Genomic DNA, 13,773 nt, shown 5'->3' with positions numbered 1-13,773 from the left:
GACTGAGGCCTGGGGTGCTGTGTGGCTCCCATTCCAGGTAATACCACCAAACAAAAGCTCGCTACCTCAGTCATGCTGAGACCTAAGCTGTGCTCACACATACTGAGATCCTTTGTGCTCAGGAACACATGGATATGGAGTGCACTAAACTAAGGGACAACAAAAATCCTGCTCTGGTGCAATGCTCCACTCTCACCAGCAGGTCCCGCTTTTCCTGCTTTTCTTATCCATGGGGGAGAAACCAAAGCAAGGTCTAAGTTCAGACTGTACCAGCATGGTCACCACTCACCACTCTCACTCAGGCCTGCGAGAGAATCTTCTAAAAGGCCAGACTTTAACAAAAAGAAGCAGATGAGAGGGGTATCACAGCAGCCTGGCATGTTCCCCTGCTATGGACTCACAGGGAACAATGAAGGCTGCTGTCTGTGCAGACAACACAAAGGTTCCCTTTAAAGTACCTCATGGCCATTTGCTCTATTCCTTGTCTGAACCAGAGTCTTCCCTCTCCAACAGGAGGATTTCATTCTGTTTGCTACAATTGCATCATTTTCCAAGAAACAATTCAGCAAGGAAGAAAATGAGGGTACAGTAACAGAAGATCCCTGAAGGATGTCAAAAACAGATGTTGGGGTAGGAGGTCCTAAAAACAGAGCAATCCACTTCACAGGAGTGATTTAATAACCTGCCCCTGATATACCCACTAAAGACATGGTGCAGGCATTGTAATTACAGAGATCTCAGTGTGCTGGGAGTCAGGGAAGGTAGATGTAAACATTCGTACTGATTGTTAATTTGTATTTCAAAGTCACAAAACTTTGAAATAGCAGCCAAGCTATTATGTTCCTAACAGAGGAAAAAGTATTTAAGAAAATTATTCAAATTTTCTAATAAAGTTCTGGTAAAAAACCATTTATTTCAAGGGAGGAAGTCAAAAAGCTTGGTAACCACCACCACCTTTGAAGTGTGGAATATAAAGGGGGGGAAAAGAAGAGAACGTGACTGGCTTTTGAGAATCCTTTGAATAAACATACCCTCATAGAGGATAATCATAACAGAATCCTCCCACAAAATAAATAAATAAGCATTCCTATGACTTCCATATCTGGAGTTGCAGTTCTACAATGTGAGAGACAAACACATGAAGCAGGTAAGATGTGTCATTTAATAAAAATGGAAATGGAGAACCAGCAAGAAGAACCCTGATGATGATGCACTGAGCTGATAGATGATTCATCACAAAATGAACCAGACACTTCTGCAAAAGGCCAGCCAGTGCTCTTAGCTTGGGAACAGCTTAATATCATGAAATAGAGAGGGGAGCTTTACTGATGTATGGATTCATGCTTTTACTGCTCCAGTAAACACCTCCAAGAGCCTCAAGACTCGGCAATCAGAATAGAAATCCATGATCTGCATGTATGCAAATGGCCATTTTTCCCTGGAATTTGTGGGCCCTTGATTTCTACTACAATTAATCAACACATTTCTACTTTGATTTCAACCACAACAAAGTTGGTCTTTCAATGACCTGACATTTGAAGTTAGGCAAAAGCTAGTGGAAATTTTGCCTTAAAAGAAATTAATTTGGAAATTTCTGACAAGAAATAAAACCACAGAAGTTCAGACCATTCAAAAGCTTCTGTAACATTATTTCCGAAGAAAGAATGCATATAATAAAGAAGTATGAGGTAGCCACACATCAGTATTCTGGCTTCACCTCTCACCTGACTGCACTCAAAAGATCTTTCTCTAACAATAATTTTTCTGCAATAAGCAAGAATTTTTTTGCAATATGATGCTGTACTTCCTCAACAGACCAGACAATGAAAACTGTCCCTTCCATGGTGTATGCAAGCAAAGAGACCATCAGAAACAAATGCTACTGGCTGCATACCTGCACAAGGACTAGTTACCTCCTGGTTTACCTCTCCTCCATCTCATTTCTCTTTTCAGGAAGAAGAATGAAGGCATCACCAGTGTGTGAACAAAAAGAAATTGTAAGGACTTACAGAAAAGGAAAATGGATCTTCCTTCCTAATAGTACTATGCCGCTAACTTAGGGACTCACAGGCCCTTTTGATGTGTTTCCCGAAATGTATAAGATGGCTCTTTGTACACAGATACTAGGTTTAGCCTGCAGTCTCATTCTGAAAGAGACAGTTACAAAATCCTATCTCACCTGCCTCTTGCCCTTTTCATTTAACCTCAGGCAGCAAGCTCTTTCACAACCTCCTGCCAGACCTGACAAGACGTTGTTCTAAAGGGAAGGCTTCCATATACAAAGTTTCCATTCATAATTTTCATACTGATCAATATTTAGGTTTGGGTTGGGATTTTTACTGCCTCAGAGAATAATAAAATAAACTGAGCTGGAAGGGACCCACAGAGATCATCCAGGTCCAATTCCTGGCCCTGCACAGGACCATCCACAAGAATCACACCATGTGCCTGAGAGCATTGTCCAAATGCTTCTTGAACTCTGTTAGGCTTGGTGCTGTGATCACTTCCCTGGGGAGCTTCTTCAAGTGCCCACCCTCTAGGTGAAGAAGAACCTCTCTCTGCAGGACCTCCTTGCTTTCAAGGGAGTAAACAGCTTCTCCCAGTTCTGTATCATCTGAAAACTTGCTTATCCCTTACAGTCCTGTGTCCAAGTAATTTATGAAGACATTGAAGAGCTAAGGCTAAGGGCTAAGGATGGAGTCCTGTGGAAACCCCACCAGTGACAGGTCGCAAGACTGATGTCACCCCATTCACTGCAGCCCTTTGTGCCTGACCTGTGAACCAGCTGCTCACCCATCACATGAGGTGTTTACCCAGCTGTGGGCTGAACATCTTCTCCAAAAGAATCCTGTGAGAGATGGTATCAAAAACTTTATGAAATCAAAAAAGATTGTATTCACTGCTTCTGTTGGTCAACAAAGTAGGTTGGATCTTGTCATAAAAGGAAATCAGGTTGGACAAACAGGACTTTCCTCTCATGAAGCTATGCTGGCTGTGATTCTAGCTCCAGTGTCCTCCAGGTGTTTTCCAGTACTTCTCAGAATCATTTTCCCTGTAAGTTTACCAGGCACCAAAGTGATATTGGCAGACCTGTAATTTCTAGTGTCATCCTTTTTGCCCTTCTTGAAAACTGGGCAAACACTACATAGTTTCCAGCCAACTGGGATCTCTCCAGACTATTCAAATATCATAGAGAGAAGTTTTGTGATGACATCACGCAACTGTTTGATGTTTCTTGAATGAATCTCATTAGGCCCATTATTTTTGTAAGGATCCAGCTGGAACAGCTTCAAGGTTAACTGGGAGCTGATCATTCTTACAGTCATGGTTTTCCAGCTCAGGGCACTGAGATCCCCCTGGTCCATCACCCATATTGAAGACAGAAGTAAATACTGCATTAAACACGTCTGCCTTGTCCATGTCACTGTTTGTGAGATGACCATCCTCATCCTGTAACAGGCTGATGTTATTTCTACACAGTGTTTTGCCATCAATATATTTTTAAAGACTCTTTTTATTGCTCCCTCACTTCTGGCCAGATGCACCTCCAGCTGAGATTTGGCCACATGAATTTTCTTGCTAAGATGGTGAGCAGTATCTCTCTCTGTATTCCTCCCATGCCACCTGACCTTGCCTCCACTCAGCATAAACCTTCCTTTGTTGTCTTAGCTCCAGAATAAGATCCCAGTTAATCTTCTGCCTCATCTGTTTGACTTCCAACATTTAGGAATTGTCTGTTTTCATGGCCCTTGGAATGGCGTCTTGATGGTTCAACACGGCCTATGAAATCTGTGCTTAGTGTGAAGCTAATACAGCACTGCACACCAGAACCTTGAATTACTATTTCTTCCACATAATTGAAACTGTTGCCACAACTTGCCTGCATGGATGAGCATTCCTCCAAAGCTGATCACTTACCTAAACTGCACAGCTCAAATGCTGTTGAAGTGAAGACAGCAACTTTTGTTTCCTGGGGGCTATACTGGCTCTGATTTGTACTGAGGTACCTGAGGAATATCTCAAAAGATCACCCGGAAAAAATTGACAGGAAACAGAAAAAAACCCCGCAACAATCTACTCCGCCGTCAATTTTTCTCTAAATGTTTAACACTACATCCTAACTCACCAAGCTTCTAAAAGTGATAGAAAATAAACTTTGTGTCAAGAAACCAAAGCTAAGAAACTCCTTTATCTTCCAAGTTTCATAAGATCCCCTCCAGAGAGAAAGTGTGTGGCTTACTCTGTACATCTGAGTGCTCTGTTCAAAACTAACTGACACTGTGCCACTGATCACAACCCTTTGATCTCGATTGTTCAGCCAAACCACCTCACTGTCAATTTCCTAATCCACTTCATCAGCTTGACTACAAGCATGTTAGAGGAGACAATGTCAGAATTCTTGTCAAAGTGAAGAACAAACAACATCCACTGCTCTTCCCTCATCCATCACATCAAACATCGCACTGTAAAAGACAATCATGTTGGTCAGGTTATGATTCCTCCTTCACAAAGCCATGCTGACTGACTATACTACAGAAAGTGAAATGCAACACAGTGGTTACAACCTTCTGCAAAAGCAGAAGTATGCAGTGAGTTAAGTTCAGAGTAAAAAGGGTCCCTCTAACTGATAGCACAGGGCACAAGGCTTACTTCAGCTCTGGAGGTTTGCATTGTGTTGCCTCCAGGATCAGCTCTGGTGGTTTCATCTGTCTTATCTGTTCTCCCTCTTTTTCAGACTAGGTATTTTCCTTGCCAGGCACTGCCTATTTAGAGTAGGATCCTTTCAGACCCAAGGTAACATCAACTTGCAGTCCTGGGGGAAAAAGCTCAAAGGTGTAGTCATAACAAATACTAGACATCTGCTGGGTTGCCGAATCATTCCCACATAGCTCTAAAATGTGGCAGACACCATTACAGATAAAAGTTGCTGTCAGATATTCAAAACAATATCCTAATGCTTCTGCCTAAGTTGCATCACTAAACCCTGTGATCTTTAATTCTACTGTTTTCCTTCTCATCCTGACATCCACCTCAGTGGTATACAAGACAAATGGCTCCGATGAGGAAGACATGCCTATGACAATAACTTCAACATACCAGTTCCTTCAGAACCTACCAATGGAAGACAATTACCATGATCTGCATTCCTGCAGAATGCAGTCATTCTCTAGAGACTGAGGTTCCAATACATTAGGCTACACAGTTTTACAACACGAGACACTTTGTGAATGAAGATCTTATAATCTTTTCAAACATACATCAGGAAGGACTGGAGTCTCATTTCTATCCTCCATGCTACACATCAGGAGCTAAATTCACAGCTAAGGAAGTTCTCGTCAGAAAGAAGAGCCATATCCCAGCATCTGCAACTGCTGTGACTTTTCTGTCTAGCAAGAACATACTTCCTAGTGAAAAATGCAAAACTTCAGGAGTGTACCCCAAATATAACACCATACACATCCAAGAAGTAAAAGTAATAATGTTTCCCATATATACCTCAAACTCCAGATAGTGGTCCTTCAGTTTGTAATCATCTACTTCCTTGCCTTTGAGCTTCTTGTCAGGAGGATAGGAGCGATGTTCAGCAAGCTCAGTGGAGATCTGCTTCAGCTTAGCTTCATGGGACTTCAGCTGTTCATCCTTCAGAAATACATTAGGCACTTAAGTGACAGAATCTAAAATATCCAAAATAAGCAAAGAAAAATAGAGAGGTTCCTGTACAATAATACCTCATAGTTTCTTTTTCTTGGATTGACAAGTTCTGTCATCCCAGAGCACTACCACCAACAGCTCTCTCAAAGGCAGTCAAAATGGCCAAGATGGTAGAAAAACTCAGCAGCTAGCAGATGCCACTGGGAAGGAGAGCAAACCTGTCATCCATTGCCTTGCTGTGAGCAACAGAAGCAGCTTGCTGCTGAACAATACTGACAACTTGACACTTTTGCTCTAATACATTTCTTGGTAAATTAATTAAGACTGTTGTGTACGCAGACAAACCAAGAACAGAATGAGAGAGGTAAAGACCCTGCCTCAGGTCTTTGCAACGTAAAAGCAGTTCTTCCCAAATAGAAAAGACACAGAATCAGGGCCCCTCCTTCTACTTCTGGACTGCCAAAAGCTGTCTGGTGTGTGGTTTCTATTTGTTTAGAACAATACATTGCATTCAGAAGAGAAAGGGCTGTCCAGTCCCCAAAAAAGATTTCATTTTGCTAAGCTGCTACCAGTTTTTATCCCAGTGTGCCGTTGGAGAAAGTGAAGAGCTGCTACTCCCACTTTCTAGGCGATTTCCTTTATCATAATCCCAGGCCCACTCACTTCCTCCAGTCCATCTGTCAGCTAACCTTCCCTCATCTCAGAAGGTTTCCATCTCCTGCAGGATGGCCTTCTGTCCATTTCTAGGCTTGAATCTGAAATTTGAATTAGGTAAGTCCAAAACAGACACATGATCATGCAGATATTGGTAAATTAGCCAAGAGGCAGTACCCAGGTCGGCTCCTGTGTAGGCACCTCTCCTCAGAGGAGGGAACAGCTGCCAGTGTTGTCCCTCAGTGGTGTGGTTCTGAGCGCAGCCTACAGCTCAGATGAAGCCTCAAACCTAGCTCATACATGCCTGCACTGCACTGAGTCACAGTGGAGACTGAGCCTCTTGGATCGCTGAGTTGGAGCTGCAGAAAACAGCAGAAAGGGGGAAAACTTCTACAGATGATGACAGCTAAGCCTTAGCTAATCTTGTTGTTTCAACTCTTTTGCAGGACAACTGAAGAAAGAAACGTGGAATAATTTGCCTCCACCTAAATATGGTTGGGCTGAAACCACTAATGATTGCCAAAAATTCTTTTTGCTGTTAGTTATTACCCTAAATGTGCATGCTTTCTCATTAGTGTCCAAACACTCTTTACACTCTGATGATTCTCACAGACATCCTGTGGTAGTGAATTCTACAGACAGATGACAGGAGATCTTTGAGCAGCTATTAATACAGCAGTTGTCATTTCCAGGGCACCAGCTTTGGAGCACTTGTGTGTGCTGTGCATTCTCAGAAGAAAAAACAACAAAAAAACCCACCCTGATAAATCTTTTCTAGACTGGCTGTTCCTTTATATATAGCTTTGTCACATCCCTCTTTGGTTGGACTAACCAAGATCAGACAATGCTCTGCTTTTGAAAGAAAATCTGGTACAATGATCTTGCACAACCTGTCATCATGTCCAGCCTCTATTCCTTACCTATGTTAGGTCCTCACTGCACCCCAACTTCTGGCTGACCAGGAACAGACCCTTTGAAGAAGTAGTGTCCATCATGATTCATCCCACAAAATCCTAAACATCAACCCAGAGATTTGACAATTTGTATTTTTTTTTGTCTGCCAAATGAGAAACAGCCTGCTGGCAGCTTTTCCACACTGACAGATGAAAGCAGACATGTTTCTGCTTGCCTTTGAATTTATCTACTTTGAACACTTAACATTCTTCTGCTTGTCTAAAACAGCTTATCTTATTCCACTTTTTGTGTCTGTCCGTCTTCAAGATACAAACCACAGGGCCGTGATCTATCTTTGCTCTTTCCAAATTAAATGGAAACAATGAGACTAGGAAAACAACATGCTAAATGGAACAATTACACAGAACAACAGTGAGTAAAAAAGCTTCCTTTGGTGACCAGGAGTAAATTATGGAAGCCCCACACTTATTTTTAGAAAGGTATGCATGAGCAAAAAGTAAAAACCATGAGGATGAGACAAGTTAGTATTGTTCTCTACATAATATGCTTCAAACTTTAACCCAAAACAGAAGATGGTAAGTCAGTCACCACATTCTAAGAAGAAAGGCCACTGTCATGGAGAGAGAAAAAGCAGGGGCAACCCAAAAAAACCCACACCCTTAAACACAGATTTTGAGACAGTGGTTTCTAAGTATAGTTGCTAACCTATGAAGATGGTAAAAAAAACCCCAACAAGAAGCTCCCCAGCATGGGCAGATCACTTTAAAAACTACAGGAAGATGTCATGAAGCATCTGACACGGCCAGTCTGAGACAAGCAGAAATATATGTGTTTGTGCAACAAGCAGTAGAGCTGTGAAACCCCCTGCCATGAGATGCTAAAAGCTTGTGTGATCAAGAGAGACTGAAGACATTCATGTAAGACACAGTCTATAAATATATATTATGCAGGAAATCCCTGAGCTGATAAATGGAGAAAATCTGGAAAATCTAGTGGGAGAAATATAATTGATGCTTGTCTGATACATCACCTTTCACCTTTTATCAATTCAATAAGACAAAGACCAGGACTATGTCTACTTCTTCTGAAATAAGTGGCTTTCATAAACATTCAAATTCAAAAAAATCCCATCAATCAGTATTTGAAACATCCTCTGCAGGTCCATAAGCACAAGAAGAAAATTCTTTATCTGGTACTATTTTCTTCAAAAACAAACCAATTGTATTTGAGTCTGCTCCATTTCTCCCCCCATTTCAAATCTTGCATGAGGAAATGAGCAGAGATTTACTTCTTCTCCTAGCACTGCTAGTGGCAACAGCTATAAAACAGTGACAAAGACCGCGACCCAGTCTCCAGTCAGAAAGAGAAATCATCATCACCTACCCTCCTTATAAAAATATCTCACCTGAGATAGCTTTGTTGTGGTGGCTGGCAGAAGTGGGCGACTGAACTTCTTCTGAGAGCCAATTGCTGCTGGAAATGGTGGTGCAGAGAAGACAGCAGCCACACAGTTAATCTTGTTGATCCAGGTCTGCATTTCTTCTTGGCTCCTGGGGAAGCAACACATACTAAGCACTTGACTCAGCCTTTTGTACCTCTTTCTATCCTTTCTACAGCATTTGAAAACTCAGAATAACCAGAACTGGACAAGTCTAAAGAGTCTGCTCTGTCTTCCTGGCTATGTTTGCAAGCAGTTAGTGATCAGTAACTCAGTCACAAGCTGGCTTGTGGTTAGGTCCATACCTCACCCTGGCTCATATCTTTTCCTAATCCAATCCCAGTAACACAGGTGACAGGGTCAACTAACGTCCTGATTCAGACATATATCCTAAGGTCTCGGTTGTGCCGGACTCCACAAGTCTCTAGGAGGTTTCATCTCAGTATGGATCTACTGGATCTCAGTAGAAAAGGGCTGAGAAGCAAAAGGCAGGTCATCTGTTCTGTCTGGATATCACAGCATGAAAAATTTAATCAAATCATTCTTGTATTAAGTAGTAACTTTGTTTCTAACCACAGCATATCTTCTAGAAAGACATCCGGCTAGGACCTGACGACATCGGGAGACAGACAATCCAAGACTGCCTTTGGTCATTTGCTTCAATGATTGATCACCCTGACTGTTACAAGTTTGTGCCATCTTTCCAAATTCAATTTCCTGGAGCTTCAGCTTCTAGCTGCTGCATCTTGTTATACCTCTCTCAGCTAGATTAAAAAGCCTCTTACAACCTGATGTTTCTTTCTTATGCACTACTTGTACACTCTAATCACATCACTATTTAATCTTATTTCTGATCAAATAAACAGGTTGAACCTCTTAAGCCTCTATTTAACCTGTCCAGGCAGGAATTTACTCCTCTTTCAGCACTGTTTTCTTTCCTCAATGAGTTGCATGAGGAGAGCACTTACTGGGCTTGGAAAAGCAGGACTCTCCAATCTGCTGTTTTAAGCTTGAGGACATTGGGTTTCTTCTCATAGTCTGTTGCCTTGGATGCCAGCGCATGGTGCACACTAACTGCATTCTTCAGATCTTCCTCTGACAAAGCCTTTTCTGGCTTATATTCATCCTGAAGGAGATAGCAGGGGGAAGATGGCATTTTATTTCTGCATGTGCTGTTCCTTTTTCCTTGGCCTAGTGAAAAACCTTGCTCCAGCGTTCAGAAATAGTAATAAAGTATATGAACTAAGTGCAATCTGACTTGCACACTTGTGGTTTCCACTACCTTTAACATGTTTTCCTTTCCCTTTCTTTCTCTGTTTAAATGTCTTTCCAAGGAGAGAAGTAGTTCCACTACCTGCTTGACAGGAGGAGATGTAAGCAAGAAGCATTTGACTATGAAAACAGCTGTCAATTATTTGTCTTCATTTCAAGAATCCTTCATAATCAGCTTCCTACCTCGACTGCTCAGCTACCTGGGTCCTCAGTCTATACTGCCTGATTTTTTCTCACCCAAATTGTAGGTGCCCTCACACACCGAAGAAGCCTCATTACCAGTGTCCACAAAGCAAATTACAGCAAACTCCTTGAAATTTCTCTGATGAGGGTCTACAAATGGTAGGCACAGTTCTCTCTGGGTTTCTGACCAATAACAGTACCACTCCTAACATCAGATGACAAAACCAGGGACTCTTGTTTTGCAAGCATCAGGCTGGAAGCAGTCTCTGACTTCCTGAGTGACAGAAGCTGGACAAGGCCATAATAACAGCCACAAGTTCCATCCAAAGTCTACATGACTATAAATGGCTTGGGAAAGCCAGGAGTTTTTTGAAAGAACAGTGATTTACCAGCAAGGCTGCATCACTGTTTCTGAAGGGCAGGCCAAAGCAGTCTGTAACTGACTCCATTTCTCACTTTTACCGTATCAGAGAAATCAGTCTCACCTGGAATATGCACCAATTGCGAGGGCTGCAAAGCAGTGAAATAACTCCCTGCAGGCATGGTAACTAATGATCCTGCACTTGAACACAATTTACAAGATGAGGTTTAGCAGGAAACACAGTGCAGGAGTGTGCTCAGGGATAGCACTAGCTTCAACATCCAGGGAGGCACCCACCTGAGAGAAGGGTGGTTAATGTTCATGAATTCATTAACAGAACTTCTCTGGCAACACACCAAACAGGATTGCAGCCAGAGGGATCTACACCACTGCCAAAGGCACCTGCGCTTTCTGCCAGGCTGGGGCAGGGCTCTCTGGGTTGAGTTTCAGCGGATGGGGAGTCACCAGCTAAGGTGACCACCTCTTGGAAAGTGGAGAAAACATCTCCTCTGCTATGTCTCACCCTTTCTGATTGAGGTTCTGCTAATTCAGGCCCATAGCCTGCTACATTGCTGCTTAACCTGAGAAGAGGCAGCTACCCAGCAGTCCTGCTACACCACCACCTCCATCTGGAGCTAGGTAGGGGCACAACCAACCATAGGTCTGGCAGGCCCAGCAGAAAGGCAGAGCATGACTGCACAGTAAAGGGCAGCCACCAACCCTAAGATCTGTGACATAAGGGGTTTTCAAGGGCAGGCAGTGAGCAATGCCAAATGCCCTTCCTCTCTCATAATCTGAGATTTCCAAATGACTAAGATTTGGAGGCATCTGTCTATCTTGAAGGATTTTGCCTATGTCCACTAGGGGTATTCTTTAAACCTTTTTCAAGGAAGTCTGGCACACCCTGTCTTGAAGATGGACGAGGCAAGGCCTCAAGTCAAGCCCATTCCTTTGAGGGTTCACAAGCTGATTTATTTTCTGGTAGTTTTGGGGGAAATTACTGTCTCTACTGTCCAGGAAGACTGGGAAAATCTCAGAGCCAGGAAATGAACTTAAGACAGGCCTCAGACATATGATATTCTATCTTACCTCGTATTACTGCCTGGAGACAGTGTCAGCTATCACTTAGCTTGTTGTCTCCTAGCTTCCTCTGTGAGTTGCATGCAATGTCTACAACCTGCTCTGGTGACTAAACCTGTTTCAGAAGAAGTCCACATTTGGGTAGGCCCAGAAAAAGCACTGATAACCTCTCCTTTCTAACAGAAAGCATTCATGGCAATCCTTGCTAATCCCACCAGATCAGTTGGCTGCAATCTACCTTGACAGCTGGGGCTCCACTAGCTTCTCCAAAGGCACTGATCAGCATACCGGAAATGTCTCCACGTAGTTTGCCAGCCTCGGAGAAAGCTGTAAGGACAAGAATGTGCTGCCAAAATTCCTTCTCCAAGGCCTTCAACTCTTTTTCACTGGTAGGGAATGCTAGTGAATCCATTTTCACCTAAGCAGTCAAGGACAGCATGTGCTATGCTGGGCTGGTGTCAGTGTGCAGGCTGAGCTGAAATGGAAGGCAGTTCTCTAAAGTTAGACCTAGACAGTGGCAAGAAATACGTACGGAACCAGAAAGGAACTGTGATCTGTCTGTCAGCTGAAGGCTGATGTGAGTGCTGCATACAATGCAATGGTATATTGAATACATCTTTCTCAAACTTCTGGAGAATGACTTTCCCATATCCTGATGACCCAGAGTCAACATATTTCTAAATACATTTTTGGTAAGCCAGAGAATGACATTTGTCTTTTCTTATCAGTCACTGTACTACGGATGGATATCTCCATGCAGCTGTCTGTGATGGCTGCAAAATTCTCCGTCAGAAAGTCTCACCACCAAACACTTTACATCAGTCTGGCCTTTCTCTGTTTTTTTTTTAATTTTTAACAAAGAAATGTGAGAAAAGTTATATAAAAATACCCAAAGCACGCAAGATTATAAAGTGCCACATCAAAGAGCAAAGATGATGTGAACCTCATAGAAGAGTCCCAACAAAAACACAAAGATTTGTGTCCTGCACTGTTTGCCTAGAAGCAATTTCTGGCAAGGAAGCGAGGTCAGCCTTATGTCCTCTCCTTATAAGCTTCTCTTGTGTATGCACATCACATCCCATGTCAGTCTAGTGAACAGACATTCTGTCAGGCTCCTGCTTTGCAATTTCCTCTTGCTATGAACAGAGGGCAGGAAATTAACCTTGGCCTGAGGATGCCCAGAGACACAGCCAACATCCCAAACATCTCAAACTTCTTATTTTATATAATACTGTGCAGGCACGTTTAGTTGGCTAATTGTGAACATTTCCACTGAGCTCCTCCAGTGTGCTCTCTGTGCTCACTAATTCAGAAACCATCTCTCTTTAAGAACAAAACAATATGCACCACAGGAATTAGCACTGGAATAATTCCAATGGAAAAAAAAAAAGGTGGGCAGGAAGACAGCTGCCCAGAAAAACTCCTCAGTAAATCTCAAGTGGCCGCCATTTACAAAAGACTCTCATACATGGACTTTGACAGCAAAACAAGAAGAGTAGGAATGCAAACAGAGTGACAGAAGAATTTGGATCACACTGCCACTGGGGGAATCACAGCTGCTATGAAAAATTAATCTTCATATTACAATACTGTCTTGAGGGAACAGTTGAGTTACAGATGAACACAGAAAGCAATACTGCAGAGGTTTGTACATGTGTTTTTGTGTAGACAGCATCTGTATAGTGAGATTTCTCTCTATCCTGATGAATAGCACTCAGTGCAACAAAACCACCATCACAGATGTCATCTCCACAGATATATGGAGAATAAGAGAGAGAGGACATGCATGTGAATGCACTCTGGCCTACTGCACTCTATAATCAGGAGAGAAGGTGACCTGAGACAAGGTAATCCTTTGACCAGAACTATTGCAAGAACTATGCACTTCTTCCAAAGAAATCAAGTTGTTCTAAAATGCTTCATTACTTCCTAAATTAAGGATAATTTCAGTCCCTAGTATACTGCAGAAGGAAACAGCAGCTCAGCAGCCTTTACTATACCTTAGCTTAGCTATGTATTTTAAACTCTAGCACCTTTACCTTCTATGACACTACATCCCTAACAGGGTAAAGTTTATTTGAGTGTTAAATGAAAGCCGTGGTGGACCTTCTGAAGCTGAAATCACAGGCTTTTTCACAGCTGCAGCATCTGGCTGAGCAGGGGCCAGAGGCATCCTGGGGAGGCTCACAGCCCTGCCATTCTTGGAATGAGTTACTTC

The 13,773-nt window shown here is 42.6% G+C and overlaps 1 protein-coding gene across 6 annotated transcripts in view; it reads right to left on the bottom strand.

The window, feature by feature from the left end:
* The window catches only part of PSD3 (pleckstrin and Sec7 domain containing 3), a 116,005-nt gene that overhangs the window by 9,883 nt on the left and 92,349 nt on the right, over nucleotides 1–13,773 (bottom strand). For all 6 annotated transcript variants that reach the window (XM_033086181.2, XM_033086179.2, XM_033086180.2 and 3 more), the window contains 3 exons: nucleotides 9,628–9,785; nucleotides 8,627–8,771; nucleotides 5,497–5,640 (listed from right to left, as the gene is read on the bottom strand). In XM_033086181.2, coding sequence (XP_032942072.1) covers nucleotides 5,497–5,640; nucleotides 8,627–8,771; nucleotides 9,628–9,785 — 447 coding nt within the window. The remainder of the gene's footprint in view (nucleotides 1–5,496; nucleotides 5,641–8,626; nucleotides 8,772–9,627; nucleotides 9,786–13,773) is intronic.

Source organism: Catharus ustulatus, chromosome Z, assembly GCF_009819885.2.
Source record: "Catharus ustulatus isolate bCatUst1 chromosome Z, bCatUst1.pri.v2, whole genome shotgun sequence".
NCBI lineage: Eukaryota > Metazoa > Chordata > Aves > Passeriformes > Turdidae > Catharus > Catharus ustulatus.
This window is presented reverse-complemented; position numbering and strand designations above follow the sequence as displayed.